This window comes from Alligator mississippiensis, chromosome 5, assembly GCF_030867095.1.
Source record: "Alligator mississippiensis isolate rAllMis1 chromosome 5, rAllMis1, whole genome shotgun sequence".
NCBI classification, from domain to species: domain Eukaryota; kingdom Metazoa; phylum Chordata; order Crocodylia; family Alligatoridae; genus Alligator; species Alligator mississippiensis.
The window spans coordinates 172321628-172342640 of NC_081828.1; the positions used below are offsets into that span (position 1 = coordinate 172321628).

General features: G+C 42.5%; 1 protein-coding gene across 2 annotated transcripts in view; it reads left to right on the forward strand.

Moving 5' to 3' along the window:
- Positions 1–21013, forward strand: part of SLC25A13 (solute carrier family 25 member 13) — a 136330-nt gene that overhangs the window by 44168 nt on the left and 71149 nt on the right. For both annotated transcript variants that reach the window (XR_009462647.1, XM_014603112.3), the window contains exon 4: positions 461–576. Coding sequence is in view for 1 of the 2 variants with exons in the window: in XM_014603112.3 (XP_014458598.2) it covers positions 461–576 (116 nt within the window). In the remaining variant the exon portion in view is untranslated. The remainder of the gene's footprint in view (positions 1–460; positions 577–21013) is intronic.

Here is a 21013-nt window from a genome sequence, read left to right on the forward strand (position 1 = left end):
CAGAAGCTGCATAGTTATGGTGGCATGGAGAAACAGGGTGAATTAAGCCACAGCAGCTCCGTGTTGTTATAAATGGACTGTTTCCAAAACCTAGTTTGGGTACTGCTGTAGTTAATCTTCACTCATTAGGGTAGATGTGCTTTAAGTACCTTGGTCCCACAGAAAGTTGATGAAACTTTTACTACTCAATATGGGACTTTCAAAAAAAAATTTTTTTTGTTTTTCTTTTACAGCAAGGCATGAATTGTTCTGGAGAAAAAATGCCCATTTCACCAATTTCCATCCAGTGGTAACAGGATACTAGCACCCTTTTTACTGATACATTTTTGAATATACTGTAAACAAGAACTTATTGTGCCACCTTTAGTTGAGGGCTTGTTTGTATGCTGGTTTGCATAGGTTGCATTAAACTTGTACTTGCATGACTACTTTCATGCTTCTTGTCTTGTCTTATCTGTAGGTTGATATCCTTTCAAGAATTTGTCGCATTTGAATCAGTTTTGTGTGCTCCAGATGCATTGTTCATGGTGGCCTTTCAGCTCTTTGACAAAACTGGCAAAGGAGAAGTTACTTTTGGTAAGCCATACTTTTATTTGTGAGTTTTGTGATGTTCAGTATTCAAGTAAGAATGTCAATTAAAATATCAGATTTCTACCAGCAAATGTTTTTCTTCAAGCTTTACAAAAAACATCTACAGAGACTATAATTGAAAGATATTAGAGGCAAAGAATCTCTCTTGGGTTTTTTTCTGTTTACTTTGGTTTATTTGTCTTTGCCTTTATGTATAATCATTTTTTATGCTTTCTTCTGGGTTATTTGCTTTCCCTTTTTACTTGTGTGGGGTTTCCCAAGTAGCAGGGTGGAGAGGAGTTAGGAAAGGTTTGTAAAACTGCAAAATTGCCGAACGATGTGGGAAAACATAGGACCTGCAATAAGTTTAAATGACTTTTTGTTGTTGAAGTTGGCTTTTTTTCAAGTTGGTTTCCTTTTCAGCTTTAAAACTTTACTTAATAACATTTTTCTGTATCAAAGCCATTATTTTCCCTTACTAAAAACCTGTGCTACTCTTTGGGAGCTGGAGGGTTTATACTAACAGCTCCATAAGAAAAACAAGAGGCCCCTTTAAACCATGGTCATTGGTATTGTTTGTGGGAGTTGGGTTTTTGGGTTTTTTTTGAAACCACAGAGACAGCTTCTGACATATGTAGGACTAATTGCCACCTGCCCTACTCACAAGTTACCATTCTGTCTGGAAGAACAATACTCAAATTAGCAGTTGAGAATAATTTCTGAAAGTGGGCTGCAGTTCAAAGAGCCTTTCCCTCCTTTAAGTTCTATAAGTATCAACAATATATAAAAATAACTATTTCCAGTTTGATATGTATGCACTCAGTGTACCTCTTCTCTTAGTGAGTGAACACTTCGAGATAAAAGGACAGTCAGATGAAAGTCACCACTTCTTTGTTTTTTCTGGATGGAATATACAAGGACACCCTTAATCCAAGCACTCTTTGTCTCATTTTAATGTATACAGATTTTTTTTGTGTGTTAAATGGGAAGATTGCTATAGTAGTGTTAGTAGCATTTTTCCCCCAAAGATGCATTGGAAACTAGTTGATGTAGAAATGACTAGGCCTCAGTAATGTTTAGGTCAATTTAGCTTACTTAGCCTATTTAATTTATTGGCATTTTGGTTGTGTGTAAAACATTAACAATCTATTACTTGTTTTAATAGTGTTAAAGTGCTTTGAGACTAAGCTGGTAATACAAAAACTGAGAGATATTGGAAAATAAAAGTGTTATTGTCTTTCACTGTGGCACAGTCAGCTCTAGCAGCACCAAGGGCAGAAGACCCGCTACCTTGGCCAGGCTCTGGCCGAAGTGGCGTGGCTTCCTGCGGTGGCAGTCGGTGCTCTGGTGGAGACCCAGGTTACAGGCACCTGCAGTGGTAGCATGGTGAGAAGTCTTGCCAGCACAGCCAGAGTTTGCTGAGCCAGGTTTTTTACCCTGGCTCTGGCCATGGTGGCAGGGCTTCTGTCCATGGTGTTGCCCAGTGCTGCTTTCCCCAGGGCGCTGTCTGCTGCAGCCGGATGCCCCACTACCACGACTGGAGCCAGAGCAAAAGTCCATGGGCTAGATGACCTGGATCGATGGACTGGATCCAATTTATAGGCTCTGTTTGACACCTCTGCCTTAGACCAATGGTGGTTGGTGGAATGTCAGTGATTCCACCAGGAATTGCCTGTTGCTGTGCTGTGCTTGCTTTGGAGCATTCATTTGTGATCTAGAAACACCTTAAGGTTTTCACCTGTGTTCTTAAGTCAAATAAGTTAAAATGTTAATTTAAACTCTTGGTGTTCTTACTGGTTTGTTAACAAGTCAAAAGAAGCAATGATGAGAACAAAACCCCAAATGTTTGGTTTTTGTATTCCGAGGAGAATTTTTTATTTAAAATGGTACTTGCTGTCACAACCAAATTAGGTAGTGCCCATGTCACAAACAAGTAATAACCATTTAAAACAGTTTTTTCTGCACTAGGTTAACTAAGGGTTAACAATAATGATAGTAACCGCTTTTTTCTGCGCATGTCAAAAAGAAATTTATTGCTGTGCCACTAACAGAGATAAAAACTTTTGCCTTCTTTGCTTTATATAAATCATTATAATTGGTCAAAGAAAACAGGGAGTAACCCTATGATAACACCCTAGCGAAGACCGCTAGATAATTGGCGATTCTAATTAGATTTATGACGTGGCGAAAAACAATTGGCTATCATACAAACAAAACCTGCTTACATTTTTCACAAAGTCAAAGACAACTCTGCCCACACCTTGGAATAAATCTGACAATTTGATCAGTTGTCAGCGTCTTCCCGCCGCGACCTCCCTGGCGTACCCTTGCCCCGCATGCCCGATAAGCCGACCGCCGGCCCGTATATATATATCTGCAGAATACCTGAACGACGATCTCTAAGCTGTAACTAACTAAGTATCTCTGACCTCTGTCTTACACCACCTTAACATGAGTAAACAATCTTGCTTTGCAACCGATAAGCGTCTGCCTAATTAATTCCACTCCACGCGTCACAAGTACCCACCTAACGGCCTTCTAAGGCCCCGAACCCTTATCTGCCCAGGTGGGAGTCAGGGAGAGCTGCTGGCCAGCTGCCCTGGGTCCCAACACTTGCCTACTGTATTTTTGGATGGCATGTTGAAGCATCTCAAACTCTAAAAAAAAGTTATTGAGAAGTGGCAAAGTGACTCCAGGTAAGAAAGGAGCCTGCATGAGAGTAGGTCAGTGTCAAACTCATGTTGAAGAATTGTCCACTTGAAATTTCTTCTCTACTGAAGTCTCATTTTGGCATAGAGTTTCTTATTGCAACTATCCTGAGATACTTCATAAAGGGGACTCTGGAGAGGTTGGTAAGCTCTAGATATTTTTGTCTTTCTCCTTTTTCTTCTTTCAAATGTCAATATTTCAACTTCTACACAACACTTCTTTGACCCTTTTTCAAAGTAAAGGGTGGTGTGATATTTGCATGCACTGCAAGGAAGAGATCTTTTAGTTAAGAAAAAAATGGGGTTTCTAATTCCATCTCAATTATATTCATTATTCAGTGTGAAAGAGGTTGGTATTAATTATTATCAGTTGATTCATTTTTTCACCATCAAAATTGAGAGAAGATCGATCGAGTCTTTAAGTCAACTTTGGAAAATTTAGGCAGGGTGTTTTCTGTACTGTTTCTTTTACATTGTTGAGTATTATAGAGTAGAAGAAAAGGAAAGGAATTAATCTCTGCTGATAAATGAAATATCTCAATTATTAAGTCATAAATTTGTAGCTGGCTGAGTGTTGCACAGACAGACTATTCTAGTTTAAATTAAATGTACTGTAGGCTTTTCCAATAGTTAATTTTGTATCTTTTCCGAACTAAATTATACTAAGCATGTTGTCCAGTTCTGGCACTCCCAGAGATACAGTCTTCTTGATACTGAAATTGCAGGCAAATATTTATAATTATTGTTTCAGGGGCTTAGATAGTTTACTTAGTTTACTTACCAGGCTATAGGTATGTGGGTGCTGTTCTAGGTGCCACTGAAGTGCAGAGCATTATAGAGCATAATTTAATTCCTCGCTTTAAAATAAAAACATGTTTTAGCTACCATGCATGACTTTTTTGTATTATTTATTAATTTTAGCCGTATGCTTTAAAGTTGTAGATTTTTTTCCCCTTAAAGTTAGTTTTTTTTGGCTGACTGTTTAAATAAGTCTCTGTGGAGCTGGCCAAGAAAATTGGATTTAGAGCCAAAGAATGGCTACTGGTAAGCAGTGTGATAGCATAAGGATTATTTTTTTATTATTTGTAGAGTTTACTTTGATAGAATGGGAAACCTCAGCACACTTTGGCTCATGACTAGTTAGGACTTCACCTGGTTATTGCATCTTTCTGTAGATTTATCTGCTGTTGATGTGTCAAAGCTTTGACAGTTTGTAAGGAGTTAAAACTCTCAGCGGGAAGGTGGAGGGAAGTTAGCTGGCTTTTAAATTTGAAGCAAAGAGCAAACCATTGCTTCTTACTGTTGAGTGTTGACAAGCACATAAAAGCTGATAATGTAAGTCCAGGGGTTTAAGAGACTTAGCGGTGTTGCCTTTTTGTCATATTACTGTATTTTTAATGCCTCATTAAAGAGGCAGAGCTCTTTGGAATTCTTTGCTACGTGGCTTTCTTATTTCTTTTTCTTTCTTTTTTAAATAGAAGCTTAGATGTTAAATATTAGGAAATCAAGACCATTTAATAACTGCCATCTTTAATTCTGAATAAGTGAAAGAGGGAAGTAACAGTTTTGAGCCTTGTGTGCTATAGTAATGATACTTGGAACTTTGTATTGCTATTCAAACCTTCTTTGCAACCCCTCAGAATGGCAGGTAACTTATCCACACTTTAGGCATGGGAAATCAGATGCAATATGTTATGTGATTTGCTCAAGTTTGCATAAGCAGTCAGTAGCAAAGCTGGATTGACATTTTAGACAATGCTGTTTTCCTAATTACTTAGTTTTAATAGCTAAACTAAGAGTTAGTGCCTCTTCTGTAAAGAACAGGGAAGTGAAGGTTAGGTGTAGAGAGTCCTGAGTTTGGAAAAACACTTTCTGTGAACCAAGAATTTTCACTGCAACTGGCTCTTAAGCCATGTTACAGAACATATTTTTTTATTCATCCTTTAATTTAGGACGTGACAGATGTTAGAATAAAACAGGGTATGAAGTGATATTTGCTGCAGTCTGAAGATCCTAGTCTCCTTTCATGTGAGGAAGGATTTGAAGACTTTTTTTTTTTTTTTAATGTATGGATCAAGTGCCAGTCATGTTTGTTACGGGTATGTTTAATTCCATTTTATAAGTCAAAGCTGAGCATAGTAAGCGATCTAATTCTTTTTATTAAAGAATATCTCAGTGAAGTAAAATTATTTTGTTTATACCAAACTGTAGCATATCAGAGAAAAATATTACCAATTTTAGGTGAAATCCTGGTCCCACAGAAAATTAACTGGAGTTTTAATGTTGACTTCAGTGGGTCCAGGATTTCATCTCATGTTTGATCTTCATTATCTAAATTTGCTAGATTTAAGAACTTACTCTTTTGTGTGCAAAAGTAATATTTGACTACTTTAATTTTACGTGGTGAAATTTTGGAGTGGCTATGCTATATTCGTTATTATAACCAAGAACAGGCCTCTGTTTTAGGGAAGAGCTGTGAACACCAGTTCTGCTTGAGAGTTAGAATGGAGAGGTGAAAGGCATATTTTGCAGAAAAATGTAATTAGTACTTATGCTATCAAGAATTAATGATTTTTATAATGCATTCTTGTCTCTATTTACAGATTAATTATTAAGCTATTACTAAGCTATTGTGGTAGGGTCTGCACTTAGGGTGGCCATTGTTCCTGTTTTATACTGCACCATCCTGTTTTTAAACCCTTTGTTCCCTGTCCGTTTTTAAATGAGGAATGGACTGCAAAAAGTCCTGTTTTCAGTTCATTGGTGGAAATGTATGTCAGTCATTTGTCCTTGCTATTCTACTGACTGTGGCTAGAGGTAGGGTGGTGCATAGCCAGGAGGTGCAGGGTTCTGAGCCAGCCAAGGAGGGAGAGAAGTGTCCTTTTTTCAGTGGCCCCGCCCCTCACTGCTGATTGGCCAAGGGGCCCAATGGTCCCCCCCTCCACTGCTTTTGGCCAAGGGAGCTGGTGGTCCCTCCATTCCCCACCCCCCCCCCCCACAAAGGGGATGTCTTGTGTTCTGGGGATGGGTTAGTGGCCTCTCTATCTACTTCTCAGTCTTGTACAGCACCTAGTACAAGGATGCTTGAATCCAGATTGGGTAAATAAAAAAATTAAGCGAATGTAAATAAATAGTAAAAATAAGTGACTGACTTTTCTTTTTTTCCTGGGCTTGTTTTTCTATTGGAAGGCAAGGTAAATGTATACCTTGTAGAATAACTAAAGTGTATTTATGACATACAATACAAGCTTTCTTGAGCTGAAGCTCACTTTTATCAAATGCTGTGAAAGGATATGCAGAAAACAAAGTGTAAGAAGGAGAGAGAAATTGGATAAGATAAGAAAAGATAAGATGGGGGAGAAGAGGGAAGGAAGTAGTGCTGGGAGAGATGAGCAAACAAGCAGTAAATGAGTGGAGTCACAAAAATTTAACCCAGGTAATGGGATAAGAATCCATGACCCCTATTTAAACCATGCTTAACACAATCCAGTCTGGATGATTTCTGGTTCCACAGTTGCCTGCTCAAATAATTTTTAAAAGTTTGTTGTCTTTGAACATCCACTTTCAGGTCAGCAATAAAGTATCCAGGGAGGTTAAAGTGTTCTGGGCTTGCTTGTTTTTCTATGCCAAGTAGCACCAACCTACCTACAGTTTGGTGCATTTTTTTTTTCCTCTCATTGCCTAGAGATAAGTGTCAGACTCAAGGTTTGGCAAATGTTTTGTTCTACATACTGGATGATGATGGTAAACACAAAGGCACCTTGTTTCTTAGCTGATCTACTAATCTACTCCTGTATTCTTTGCTGTCAGGTTGTTTTGGTAATGTGTTCATTATTGCCCTTGTTGACTGCATGGCAGAAGAGGCTAAACTGGAATTTCTTTTTTTGTGTACTTCAGCAACAGAATTTTTTGTATAAATTCTTGTTCATATGGCCTTGATGAGCCAAATGGAGACAGAAAGTTTTCTCAGGTATTGTCAAGGGCATCCAAAATGTGTATAGCTGAGGGGGAACCAGTTGGTTTTGAATCCTATGAAGAATTTGCAAAGGTGATACTTGTAAAAAGTTACTTTGGAGGGGGGGAGGTGAGAGGAGGAGGATGGGGCATGAAACTAACTATTATGAGACCTGGAAATCCTAGTCAGATGTCTGCACCCAGCACAGTGGGTCTCTGAGATGTAACAAGTAAGATATTGCATTGCCCCAGGGATCTCAGTTTACATGAGAAACAGGAAGGTAAAACTGACAAGCGGGATAGAGGAAGGTGGGAGGATGAACAAATCATTTACATGCAAGCCTGGATACCTGTGATAGGTTGTGTGTGTCTTTCCCCCTCCTCATAATTTTATTAAGGTAGATTTTTTTCTTTTAAATCTGTTCCGGTTAGACTGGGTGAGCATGGTGTTAGTCACGTCTTGTCCTGCGAACAGTTAAACTTCCATAAAATAAAAAAATGGTGTCCTGCAACTGGTTTTCAGCTAGGTTTCAGTTTTGTTTCCTAAAATTTGCCACTGAATGATATTTGGCATAATGGCATTGGTGTATGAAATCTCCTTTGTATGTACAACAGGTGCTATACAGCCATTGCTTTATCCATACCATAAGACTGATATGGTTCAACCCTGACTGAAAACTGCCACCTTTTTAATTTGAGACCCCTGGCTCATGCAGTGCAATACTGCTCTGCTGCAACTGCCAACAAAGATACTGTGTGGCAGCTGCTATCATGATATAGACAACACCCTTCTGCCTGGAATTGGTTTGGGCCCACTGATACATTTTATGTAGACTGCCACGCATTCATCAAAACAATGACTTTGGCTTTCTACCACTATGATCCAAACGTTAACGTATTATCTAGCGGTGAAAGTTGTTCATCTTCTGATTTACTTACAGCTTTGTTATAATTTTTTTTAAATGATCAGTTTGTAAACATTGGAAAATCAGTTTCCACTCATGAGCATCAAGTGTTTGGGAAGTGAATGCAGATGCACACACCAGCATCAGATTGGCATGCTTGTGTTGTGGGGTATCTTGTCAAAGATCAGAAGAACTGCTCAGAAGCTGTTCCAGTTCAGTGGGTCAAAAATCTACTTTTTACGAAAGGCTAAATGTGGATAGCACGATTGACTATAATGGCTCCAATTTTGAAAGATAGAGGTAACACAGAGCACTTCCAGTTGGTGGGATAATTTGAGAATACTACATGCTCAAATGGCTAAAATACTGTGCTTTCTGCTGCTACTTCATCCCACTTAAAAAAAAAAAAAAAATAGGTGTGAAGAAGGTGGGGGGATAAAGACAATTTGAGAGTAAATCACAACCATATAAGGTTACTCTTTGCTTAACTACAAGCTGAAGGCCATCTTTTTTTTATAAGACTGGGTATGCTATTGAAAAAACACATGTGTACTATATAACAATTTTGTGAGAAGGATAGTTTCCTAGCTAAATATTTACATTGTAGCAACAGCAGTATAAATTTTAACTTCCATTTATTTATTTTGTTCCATTCTCTGTACTGGATGGCAAATGGGAAGCTAAAAGCTGTAACACACTCTAACATTAGGTGAAAGGTTTTGCTATTATGCTTTTTAATGTACAATTCCAGATAGCAAAACATACGAACATACTGTGTCTATTTTCTTTTTTTTTTTTAATTGGAAAATCTGCTGTTACCTAGCAGTTAATGACTTATTTTTTCCAACAGTTGGTATGTAGGACCTGATTTGATAAGCTGGTAACAGAAAACAAAAGTGAGAACATATTGGAAGTGTTCAAAGTGAAAATTACAGTTTAGGTAGGTTTTGGGGGTAGATAGTTAGACATTTTAATTGAACTAAAATAGTTTTATACTAATATGGTATTGTTGTGGGAGTACATTTTGTGGTGCATTTGAAATTCAAGTATTTAAGTGGGAAAAAATATATGTTAATGCTTGGCATGAAAGTGATTTTTGTACCATCCATCTAAGCAAAATAGCTGTTAAAAAATAGAGCTCTTAAATCCAGGTTGGAGAACAAAATATAAATTGTGCTCCTTATGGCTCAGGAAAACAACTAAAGTTTGAACTTTATCACTTCTTAAGTGGTGTTTTCTTGCAACTAGTTTCTAGGGAAATGATAATATGAATTCTGAAGCAAGTTAGTGTACCTGGTGTTTGTGACAACCATCACCAAATTGACTTGATCAAGGGAAACTGTTGACTCCATCAGGACTCTAAAAGTCATGCTTTTGAGGGGTCTTCCCTTTTATTATATGACTGTAACCTAATAGAAAAATTCTAGCAACCAAAGTGCTACAGCTCAGAATCTCCCTTTATTTATTAATATACAATTTTATTTATTGTTTTGGGGGAGTATATAAAAAGAAAGATAGAACCAATAAAATAAAAAAAATACCAATTTACAGCAATACAAACTCTACCCCCACCCTTTAAAAACCCAAATTCAGAAGCAGTCCATCATGCTTGCCCCCTCAAACCTCCCCGGCTCTAACAAGGAGAATGTTCCCTCCCACCACGCAACCCAACTTGGCTTTCCAACGAACATTCGATACCTCCATAAAGACGTGCAACAAAGTCCACCCTCTCCATATTCCCACCTCACCTTTACTATCTCTCCCAAGCCTACACTTTCATCTTGCAGGTGGGATGGGGTTATGGTTGTTTCTAAGACCTGCATATTCTTCCTTCCTTCCTTGCCAAGGGAACACTTTATTCAGATTAAAAAAATAACAACTAACAATAATCTCTTTCCCCCTTTTCACATCTCTATTTCATCCATAGAGTAATGCCAAAGGGGAACCCTTATGTAGTACCTGCCCCAAGGCAGCTTGTCATTCTTCTGGGGCTAGGGACAGAAGTTACACATAAATTGGTTTAAATGATCAGAAACTGGTTTAAACCTGTAATAGAGCATAATTTCAGAGCACATAAACCAATTTCAAAATGGCCAAAACTGGTTTAAGATAAACTGGATTGAATGTAGTATCAGACTTAACTGATTTGGCTTAAACCGGTTTATGGAACTTATGTCCCAGACCTTTTCTTGGTTTAAATTAAATCAGAGTCCCCCAGCATCCCAGATGCTCTCCTCCCTAGCCAGAGCTCTGGCTGGCTGAGAAGATGGATACTGCAGGTATAGCAGCATCTGCCTGGCTTCTCCCTCCCCCACACCCTGCTTGTTGCTCAAGCAATGATCCCTCCCTCCCTCCCTTGTCCCACAGCACGGACCCCAGCCAGCATCTGCTCACAGTCAAGCAACCCCCATGCTAGCTAATGTGTTTGTCTCCAATTTCACTGGAACAAAGGCAGACAGAATAGTGTCCGCTTAGGGCTTTTTGGAATTAACAGGTTAGCTGGTAATGTCCCTCTGTTTTTCCTTACAAATACCTTGGAAAAAGTTGTTTTTTGTTCTCTTGATGGGCTGATACGCTTTGTGTTCTGATAAGCTAGCTGCTGGCTTGCTTCAAAGGCCACACACAGTCTGACAGTGTTCAAGAGGAGACAGAGAGAGGTGTGAGAAATGACCTGGTTTGCAATGCCTGGGACCTCTTAGTGCCGTCAGTTTGCTGTAGACAGTATGAAGAAGCAGGGAGAAAGAGATTGAAAAGCTCATTATCATCAACAAATGCATGCAGTCTACCCAAGCAGACCTTCCGCCCCTCAGCCCCCACCCCCCCTTTTGCCTCACAGTGCTAGCGGGGACCCAGGGTCTGGCAACACTCCTGCCCCTTGAGCAGCTAGTGCGAGGGGGAGTACAGGAGGCCTGGTGGGGGCTGCTTCCTCTTCTGCCTTCAGGCACGCCCCGGCTGGGCACTGTGCAGGCCAGGGTGGGGGTTTAAACCCATCCCTAATCATAGCGTTCTGCCAGGGCCTGGTCATGCCCCCCCCCCCCCCCCCCCCAGCTCAGCACTTGGAAAGGAAGGGAGGGCTCACTCTAGTGCCCCCTGGCTTCTAGCCCAAGCCACTGCAGGCATGCGCCTGCATTTCCTGAATCAAAAATGAATTTCTATCCACTTGCAAATCAGTTCAGTCTCTGTAGGTTAGACTAACCTGCAGATATTGAATCAATTTAGGCTTGGGCTTTTTGAATGTCTGTCCCTAGCCCTAAAGCCCCAGCCTAACTAGGCCCATTCCCCTTGCAGCTCAGGTGGCCATTTGGTGTGCCTGGTGCTCAGTATCCCAGCCTTCCCACCCCAACTCTAGGCTTAGCTCTCAGAGCTTAGGGGAGAAGGCGGCAGAGATGTCACCATCCTCTAATAAGCATAGATAAGACTTCTCTGTAAATGTGAACACTGTTCACAATTATACATCATTCCTGACTTAAAGAGCATCTTGGGCAAGATTCCCTATAACTATTTCAGTTCAATCGTTGCATTCGGAAATTCTTTCTCACTTTGGAATTAACTGCCTTAATTTGATCATGCTTAAGCAACTTTAAATAAGACACCAAAATAAGTCCCACACACAGACCTGTACAACAATAAAAAGGGAAGAATTTAATTTAGTGTGGTAAAAGCCTCATAATTGCAGGCACACACTGAAACCAATATATAGGTTTTAACAGATAAAGGTTGTCCACACAATGCTTTGTACCAGTTTGACTACATATGCTTAAACACCAACCAATGTGTGGTGTTTTATTTATTGACCACACCCAAGAATGCAAATTGTGGCTCAAATCCTACTATTCATCTGTTTTGCAAATTAAAACCCTCCCTCCTTAATGCTGTTTTGCAATCCAGTTGTCTTCAAATGCTGCCTTCAGTTGCCACGCTACAAGGTGCCATTTGCATAATTTTATCACAGGGCAGAACTTGAAAATAACAGACCTTGAACAGGTAGTTGATTTGGGCCAGTAAAGTCCCTTATTTGCCATGTTGTGTAAAAGTGAAAGAACCTAGTTTTGTTTCTGAATCCCAAGTTGTGGTCCGTCTTGCACACTGGTGTGAGGGAAATAAGGGGATGAAAGGCAAGCATGTGTTACCAGTGCATTGTAGCACTTCTAGTCTTTGGGGATAGTAAACTGAGCTGCCAATATGTCCTTGCATTGTGCAGGAGAGTGGAGTGGACAGTAGGGCTGTGCGAAATTTCAGCAGCAGTTTCGTTTCGGAGGTGTTTCAGGCTGTTTCAGAGCCTGAAACACCAAATCTGAATCAAAACTGAGGCTCTGAAACTGCTCTGAAACAAATCGGAAAGCTCTGAAATGTTTCGGAAATGCTTGGGAGAATTTCAGAGCTGGGCTTCCAAGGAAACAAAAACTAAGAAGTGGGGGGAAGACTGCTCTGATATTGACATCTAGCTCCTGGTTCGATTCCCCAGCTGTCTGATCACTTCCCCCAGCTCTCTGATCATTTCCCCTGCTCTTCCTGGGGGGCACGGATCCCTGGATCTGTCTGCGGGGTTTCAGCAGGCTGCCACTGCAGGCTGGGGCCAGCAGCAGCCGCTTGGCGCAGCCTGCACCTAGCACCGGGAAGGCCGCAGTGCTAGCCCCAGCCTGCAGCAGCAGCCTGCTGAAACCCAGCACGCAGATCAGGGGGCCTGTGCCTCCTGGGAACAGCTGGGGGAATGAACAGAGAGCCGGGGAATCAAACCGTGGGGCTAGGGAATTGAACCGGGCCCTGGGCAATCCCTGCCACGCAGCCTGACTCTGCATGGAGCAGAGATCTGTGCCAGGGTCTCATCCCCACCACAGCCCGCCCCATGTAGCCCCAGATCTCAGCTCCCTGCAGAGCCAAGTCGCATGGCAGGGACCAGCAATGCCCTGCCATGCGACCTGGCTCTACAGGGAGCTGAGATCCATGCTGGGGTCTCTTCCCTGCTGCTGCTTGCTCTGCACAGCCCCACATTGCTGGGGCAGCGCAGGGCAGGCAGCGGTGGTGAGGAGATCCCAGCGCAGATCTCTGCTCCCTGCAGAGCCGAGTCACGCGGCAGGGTCCAGCAGGCTTGCACACCACTCTGCGCTGCTTCCCTGCCCCGTAACCTGGCATGACAGGGATCAGATCCACTTGGGGGTCTCCTTGCCTGCACGGAGGGCAACAGCCCTCCCCAGACAAGCCACCCACAGCCTTGTCCTGCTCCCCTCTGGGGCCCTGCAGCCCCCGGCTCCAAGCCCTGCCCCTCTGGGTAGGGCTGTGTGAATCTTCCCTTGCCGCCCATTTGAACAGATTCCGAGGAGATTAGGCCAAAAGGAAACAGGACAGTGATCTGAAACACCTAAATGAATCACTGTCCTCTGATACGGTCAAGTCGGAGACTGAATTGAAACACACCTGTTTCGCAGAGCCCTAGTGGACAGAGCCTTGCATCTGCTGCCCCAAGTGACTCAGCTTTGCCAATGCATTAAGTAGCTTCCAGCGCAAACATATTGCAACACGTACTTTGTTAGAACAGAAGAATGATCAAGAGAGTGATTACAACTCGGAGGACAAACCATGCATTGTCTTTTTAGTTTAGGTGGAACGTAAATTGACAATCCAGCTTTGTGTTGCAGGGCTGGCCATAAGAACAGCATTATTTTCTATCTTAGCTGAGCCAACTGATACAGCTATAGAAGTCTGAAAAGTCTGAAAATGGAATGCTACAATGCCATTTTTTTGCCCGTGTTAAATATTCAATAAGCCTGAAAAATACTGTACTTTCCTAGAATGCACTTATTGATGCTGGATAGTTAGAGGAAAAGATCTGAACTCCTAGTAGCTGATCAATTTTAACTTTACACTGAACAGTATAAAAGCAATAAACAGTATGAAAATACTCTCTGAGAAATAGAATCGCTGTTTAAAATTAAGTTTTCAGCATGGCCAAGAGCTGAAACACAATTTTCAAAGAATATACTTATTGCTGCTGATGTTTTGCACTTGGGTATGCGTTCTCGCATGCAGTTCATTGTATACGTCTTCAACCCTTGTACAGTGACCTTGCTTTAGGAATCCACTAGAGTAGTTTGAAAATGGTCTATGTTCTGAGGCTCTTTGAAAAGGCTCTGATTGACTTAAGTGGGCTTTGCATGGGACTTAATTGGCTATGAGCTAGATTATAGGTCCTGCACTTATGTTGGTGAACAGTCTTGTTTGCTGAGTAGTTCTATTTGCATCAGTGAAGCAACTCTTATTTATGAGCAACTGCAGTGAGATAAAGTCCTCCAGAATTTTTCCCAGTTGACTTCAAAGAATGCATGCATTAATGTCACTATTAATTTAGGCAGATGTTTTTCCAAACATGCAGAAAACTGGTATTATAGATAACTAAGCATAACTTTGTCATATCCTTTACTACTTTAAATACTGCCTATGTAGAATAGAGGGCTTCCTTTGTTTTAAACATCTGACTTGTGAGATATTCCACTCTATTTGCATACCTTTCTCTTGAATAAGATTAAGCTGTACCTAGAATTAGTGTTACTTTTTCGCTTTCGGCCTTTATTTTTTTTTAAAAGGTGCTTGTCAAAAAGTTTTGCTGCTTCTGTGTATGGAACTATGTTGGTTTATTTCACTACATCATTTAACATGCAAATTCTCTCATTTGTGTTGTACTCTCTGTTTACGTCAAAGGTATGGTTATTTTCTGTTATGTTGTTGTTACCGTCTCAGCAATTTCAAGATTTCTATTAATGATATAACTTACCATAATACATTCCTAAATGACTACTGTGCCGTGTTTTAGAAGTGTAACAATTTAGTTGTGCAATAAGAAATCTGCAATATTATTGGCTGGTCCTGAGTCTCATGGCTATGCATTGAAATAGAATCAACTATATTGGATTTTAACAATGGGGACACTTCATGGAACAATAGTTCATTGATTTAAATGCTGTACAAATGGAAAAGAAAAATTTTAATTTGGTACAAGTGAAGAAATAATTGATAAGGGAAGAATTTCAGATTCAAGATGGCAGACATTTATGAATTATAGGCTTGGGAGGTTTTTAGTAAAAGGTCTGTCCAGCTACTTAATGGCATGTGCAAATAATTTGTTCACTAACTATTTCTAAGGGCTGGAAGATTTTCAAAGAAATAAGCTAAGGTTTTCTGATTCTTTTAAATTTAATTTAGAACATCCAAGTTATTTTAATTCATATTAACACATTCCTTCAAATCTTAGAAAAAAAGTTAAGCTACAAAATATATTGTTCTTAAATAGGGGCACTAGTGCTTTTTTTTAGGCTATAAGCAAACAGCTGTATGGTGATTCCAATATATACTATCTTTACATTTTGCTGTTCTATCTAATGTATATGTAAACAAGTGTAGACATCAATATATTGCATTTACATATACTGTATTTAGGGTTTGGCATTATCAAAGCATAGTTTCATTGACAAAAGGTTAGCCTTGTTTTTTTTTCCCTCAAGCACACTTCAGTTTAGAAGAAAAATCAATTTTCTAAGGCCTTTTCCTATAGTGATCAGGAATGAGATATATTTGAGAATATCAGAGGGGTGCAAAAAACAGACTATAATACTTCAGGTTGTTATTTTAGATGTTACTTGGCCAACTTGAATTTTAACCTGTAAATATCTAAGTTAACAAATGTTTTTTATTTCATTTATAACATGGATTGTTAAAATTAAAAGGTTTGTGTGTGTGTGTGTGTGTGTGTGTGTGTGTGTGTGTGTATGTATGTGTATATATATATATATATATATATATATATATATTGTACTTGTAACTTACTTTTTACCTGCTTCTACTGGAACTGGAAAAAGTTACTTTTAAAATAATATTTTTAAATAAAACTCAAACGTCTGACAGATTCCCTTAAAATTGGAGGGGGGTGGGGAGAGAGAGAAAGATAATCAGGCATTTCTGTATTGTGTATTTTGGTCTAATAGGCTGACATTCAAAAACCCAAGCCTGAATTGATTCAAACTTTGCAAGTTAGTTTAACCTGGGTAGACAGAACTGATTTGCAAGTGAATAGGCATTCACTTTTGATTCCGGAAATGAAGCCACATGCCTGCAGTGGCTCAGGCTAGAAGCCAGGGGGCACTAGAGTGAGCCCTTCCTTTCTTTTGGCAGCAGCCACAAGGCTGGAGGGAAGCTGACTTGGGAGGGAGGAGGTGGCGTGGCCGGGGCTTGGCAAACTGCTCAGTATGATTAGGGAGGGGCTTAACCCCTCACCCTGGCCTGCAGGGACCCCAGCCAGGGTGTGCCAGGAGGGGAAGGAGGAACCAGCCCTTCCCAGGTTTGTCCCTAGTGGAGGGGGGGGAATGGCCAGACACCAGCCATGGCAGTGCCTCCGGTGAAGGGCTGTAGGGAGGGGGATTAAGCTCCTCTGTCTCCCCACTCTCTCACGGGCACAGGGACCCCAGCCAGGGTCTGCCTGGCTTTCTGCCCCGCTGACCACTAGTATGATGGTAGCTATGCCAAAGCCAGACGGCATGACACCACCATCCACCTGCCTTGCCCCAGGCTGAGGCTGGGACTGGGGCTAAGAGCCCGAGTCAGGCTGGCCCACGGGTGCTGATGAGAGTGGGTCTGACAGGCTGGCGTAGGCTGGGCCGTGGGGGCCGGGCCCTTCCCAGCCAGCTGCAACTGGGGCTGTGGGAACTGTGCACCTGGATTGCTCCCAGCTCCCTGCACTCAGACTGGGCTGGATTGTCATGGAGCCACAGCTACAGCAGCTGTGGCATCACCTCCACCCCTGTCACAGAACCGCAGCTGGCTGGGAAGGGTCTGGGCCCTGACCCCGAGGCCTGGCTTGACCCAGGTCGGCCCTTCCGTGCCTGCCCACAGCAGTGCCTTCGGTCAGGCGAAGTGGGTGGATAGAGGGGCTGGCCCAGCCTGGGCCGTTGGGGAGGGCTCTTCCCAGCCAGCTGTGGCTCCATGGCAGCCCAGCTTGGCACACATGGGCAAAGGCTGCCTGGGCAGTGGTGTGGAGGTGACACCATTGCAGCTGTAGGCAGGCACCCTGGCACCCAGACTGGCCAAACAGGATATGTCCTTTGTGCCCATGGCTGCCCAGGCTGGCTCGGAGGCACCAGCAGGCAATGAGGGCTTGTGTACCTGCTGCTGCTGCTGCTGTTGCACCCTCTGCACGGTGCTTGCTTATCCATCTGTAGCTACCACATAAGAGACGAGCAGGCACCATGCAGAGGGCATGACGGCAGTGGCTGCGGGCACATGAGCCTCTGTGGTGGGCAGCTGCCAGTCTTTGGGCCAGCCAGTGCCTCTGAGCTGGCCTGGGTTGCCGTGGGCACAAAGGACTAGTCCCATGCTGTCAGTCCGGCTGCCAAGGCTCCTGCTCGCAGCTGCAGCAGCATCGCCACCACGCCACTGCCCAGCCAGCTGCTGCCCATGCACGCTGGGCCAGGTTCTCATGGAGCTGCAGCCAGCTGGAAAGGGCCCTGCCCTCATGGCCCGGCCCCACTATCTGCCTGCTTTTCCTGGGGCTGCGGGCACTGCTGAGGGCAGGTGTGGAGGGGCCAGCCTGGGCCACAGGATTAGGTCTCTTCCCAGCTGGCTGTAGCTCCATGACCATCCCAACCTGGTCTGCGTGTGGGGAGCTGGAAGCAGTCTGGGCACACAGCTCCAACATCCCCAGCCCAAGCTGCAACCAGCTGGGAAGTGCCCGGCCCCCAAGCTGCAACCGGCCCAAGCTCCAACATCCCCAGTCCAACCTGCAGCCGGCTGGGAAGTGCCCTGCCCTGGGCTGGCCCCTCTTTATCCGCTCTCAGCAGCACCCATGGGCCGGGCCAGGCCTGCTCAGCCAGCCTCAGCTTTAGCCTTGGGCAAGGCAGGCAGATGGCATAAATCCCCTCCCTGCCCCTTCACCTTAGGGGACCATGTCAGCCCCCATCTGGCCATGCCCCTGCCCCTGCTCCAGCTACAGAGCAGAGGGCCAAGGCCAGCCCTACTCTCTGGACCAGACAGAACAGCACAGCTCAGGGCTGAAAAGCATGTTGGGGCTCTCTAGCTGGAGCAGTGAGGGCTGACTCACTGGCTGGCTTGCTGTGGACTACAAATGCCAGAGGCACCTGGAAGCAGGAAGAGGAAGTTATGAGCAACCCAGCAGAGTCCTGCTGCTGTAATTGAGGGCTGGAAATCTCAGACATCTCTGGGGGCAGCAGGAAGAAGAAGTGAACACAGCCCATGCTGGCTACATGCCAGAGAGCTGTGGTCTAGCAACACTTAGCCTGTCCTTTTACAGGTTTAAACCAGTTTCTGATCCCTTAAACCAGTTTATGTGTAATTTCTGTCCCTAACCATAAAAGATACCACCCTAAAAAATCCTTACTTTATGTTTTCTAAGAATTTGCCTTTATTTGTATTTAGTTCCATCTACTTTGAGGTAGCTATAAAATCTTCCTTAAGGTTTGAAGCAAAATTTAAAAGCAACTACCTTTTCTTGATCCTGGGTTTAGAAGATTAAGGAAAAGTACTTTCAGAACTGAAGAATAGCTTGCAGTGAATTGTGAATGTTTTGGTACCTTTTGATAAGTAAATTACAATCCAGAACATTATAAATCAGTTCATGGAGCACGCACAGTCTTTGTGTTTTAATCTGACAATAAGGCCTCAAGTAAGTGAAATTGTTCTAGATGTAAGTGATGAGTCTAGTGAAGGAAGAAGGAAAAATTTTAAGATCCAGTCCACTGAGTATGTATAGGAGTTTGCCAACCATGAATAATGGTGAAAAGCAAGTACAGCGTATATGTGAAAAGTCTGGAGCAAAGGGGGATACCATGACTCATATCATCAAGTAATCAGTAACAGCATAGTAGTCAGTCTTCCACTCAGCTAGCAACACAATGTCAATCCAGTGTGTGCACTCTCAGAAAAGCACTTGGTATTAGTTTCAAATATGCATTGTATAACATCACAATATAATTTTGGAGAATTCAAATAGCTCTTATATTTGAATAGCTATAGCAAAAAGCTAAAATATCCTCAAGTGAAGGATAGTTTTATTAATCCAAACTCTTGGGAGAGTACACGTAGGTATGTGCATGCCAATGAGCAATAGGATATAGGCATTACAGTTATTATACATCTTAATTTTAATGCTGTTTGTCTTCTCAATAGTCTTGCTACAGCTGTTCAACTTTTTTCTGCAGGTTGTAGGCATTTCTAATGTGTCCAAACCTTTATTAATAAGGTACAGTGCCAATAATTAAGGAATATATTTTTTAACCTAAAAGAAACATTTTTTCTACCTCTTGTTTGTCTCACCATCTTCTTCAGTTGTAACTGGGGTGGGGGGCGGCGTTGTATGTTTTTTAGCTTACCTTAGCAATATATGGTAACTCACCTAAGGTAAAATCCAGATGAAGACAGGGAACTTTGTAGCTTTCACATCTTAGCAAGTTGAAGCATAGAGTACATGGAGTCTAGGTTTTATCTTGATTCGTTTAATATATGAGAAAAAAACTACAGATGGTCTTTGCTTTACTGGTATTTTGCACATATTAGTTATCATCTGTTAACTTACACACAAATAACGTGCCATTTTTCCTTGTGATGGTGAGGCCTGAGAACTTGACTGAATGAGTTTTTTATTTAAATAGAACATTATGTTTGTATCACATTCAAACAATGCTAGACTCTTGCCTGGAGGGATTTTGGAAAAAGGAAAAGAGCTTTGGTAATATCCTGAGCCTCCCTTCTACTACAAGGGAGACTTACGTAGAAGCTGTGACTGCAGTTGCAGCTAGCAAGGGATATGAGTAGTAAAAAGAAGGGTTTCTCCAAGTATGTTGGTAGCAAGAGGAGAATCAGAGGAAGTGTAGGTCCCTTTTTGAATGGGGGAGGCAACCTTGTGACAGGATGCAGAAAAGGCTGAAGTGCTCAATGCCTTTTTCGCTTCAGTCTTCACAGGCAAGGTCAGCTCCCAGATTACCGAACCAAGCAACAGTTTGGGAAGGAGGTGAGCAGCCCTCAGCAGTGAAAGAACAGGTCAGGGACTATTTACAAAAGCTGGACATGTACACTTGTATGGGGCTGGGTAGGATGCATCTGAGGGCGCTGAGGAAGTTGGCTGATGAGATTACAGAGCCACTAGCCATAATCTTTGAAAACTCATGGCTATCAGGAGAGGTCTCAGATGATTGGAGAAGGGCAAACATAGTGCCTGTATTTAAGAAAGGGAAAAAGGAGGATCCACAGAACTATATACCAGTCAATCTGACTTCAGTCCCTGGAAAAATCATAAACTAGATCCTCAAGGAATACATGTCTAAGCACCTGGAGGAGAAAAAGGTGATTACTGATTAGGAACAGTCAGCATGGATTCACCAAGGGCAAGTCATGCCTGATCAACCAGCCTCCTATGATGAGATGGCTGACTCTGTGGATATAGGCAGATCAGTGAATGTGGTGTACCTTGATTTTGAGCAAGGCTTTTGATACAGTCTCCCATAACATTCTCGTAGGCAAGCTAAGGAAGTCTGGGCTGGATGAATGAACTGTATGGTTGAGAGAAAACTGACTGAAGCAGGCTCGATGTCTAGTTGGCAGCCGGTATCAAGTGGAGAGCCTCAGGGGTCAGTCCTGGGGCCAGTTTTGTTCAATGTCTTCATCAGTGACCTGGCAAATGGCAGTGCACCCTTAGTAAGTTTGCAGATGACATCAAGGTGGGGGGAGCAGTAGATACACTGGAGGGTAGGGCTAGGGTTCAGAGTGACCTAGATGCATTGGAGGATTGGGTCAAAAGAAATCTCATAAGGGTTCAACAAGGACATGTGCAAAATCCTGCACTTAGGACGGAACAATCCCATGCATCAGTACAGGCTG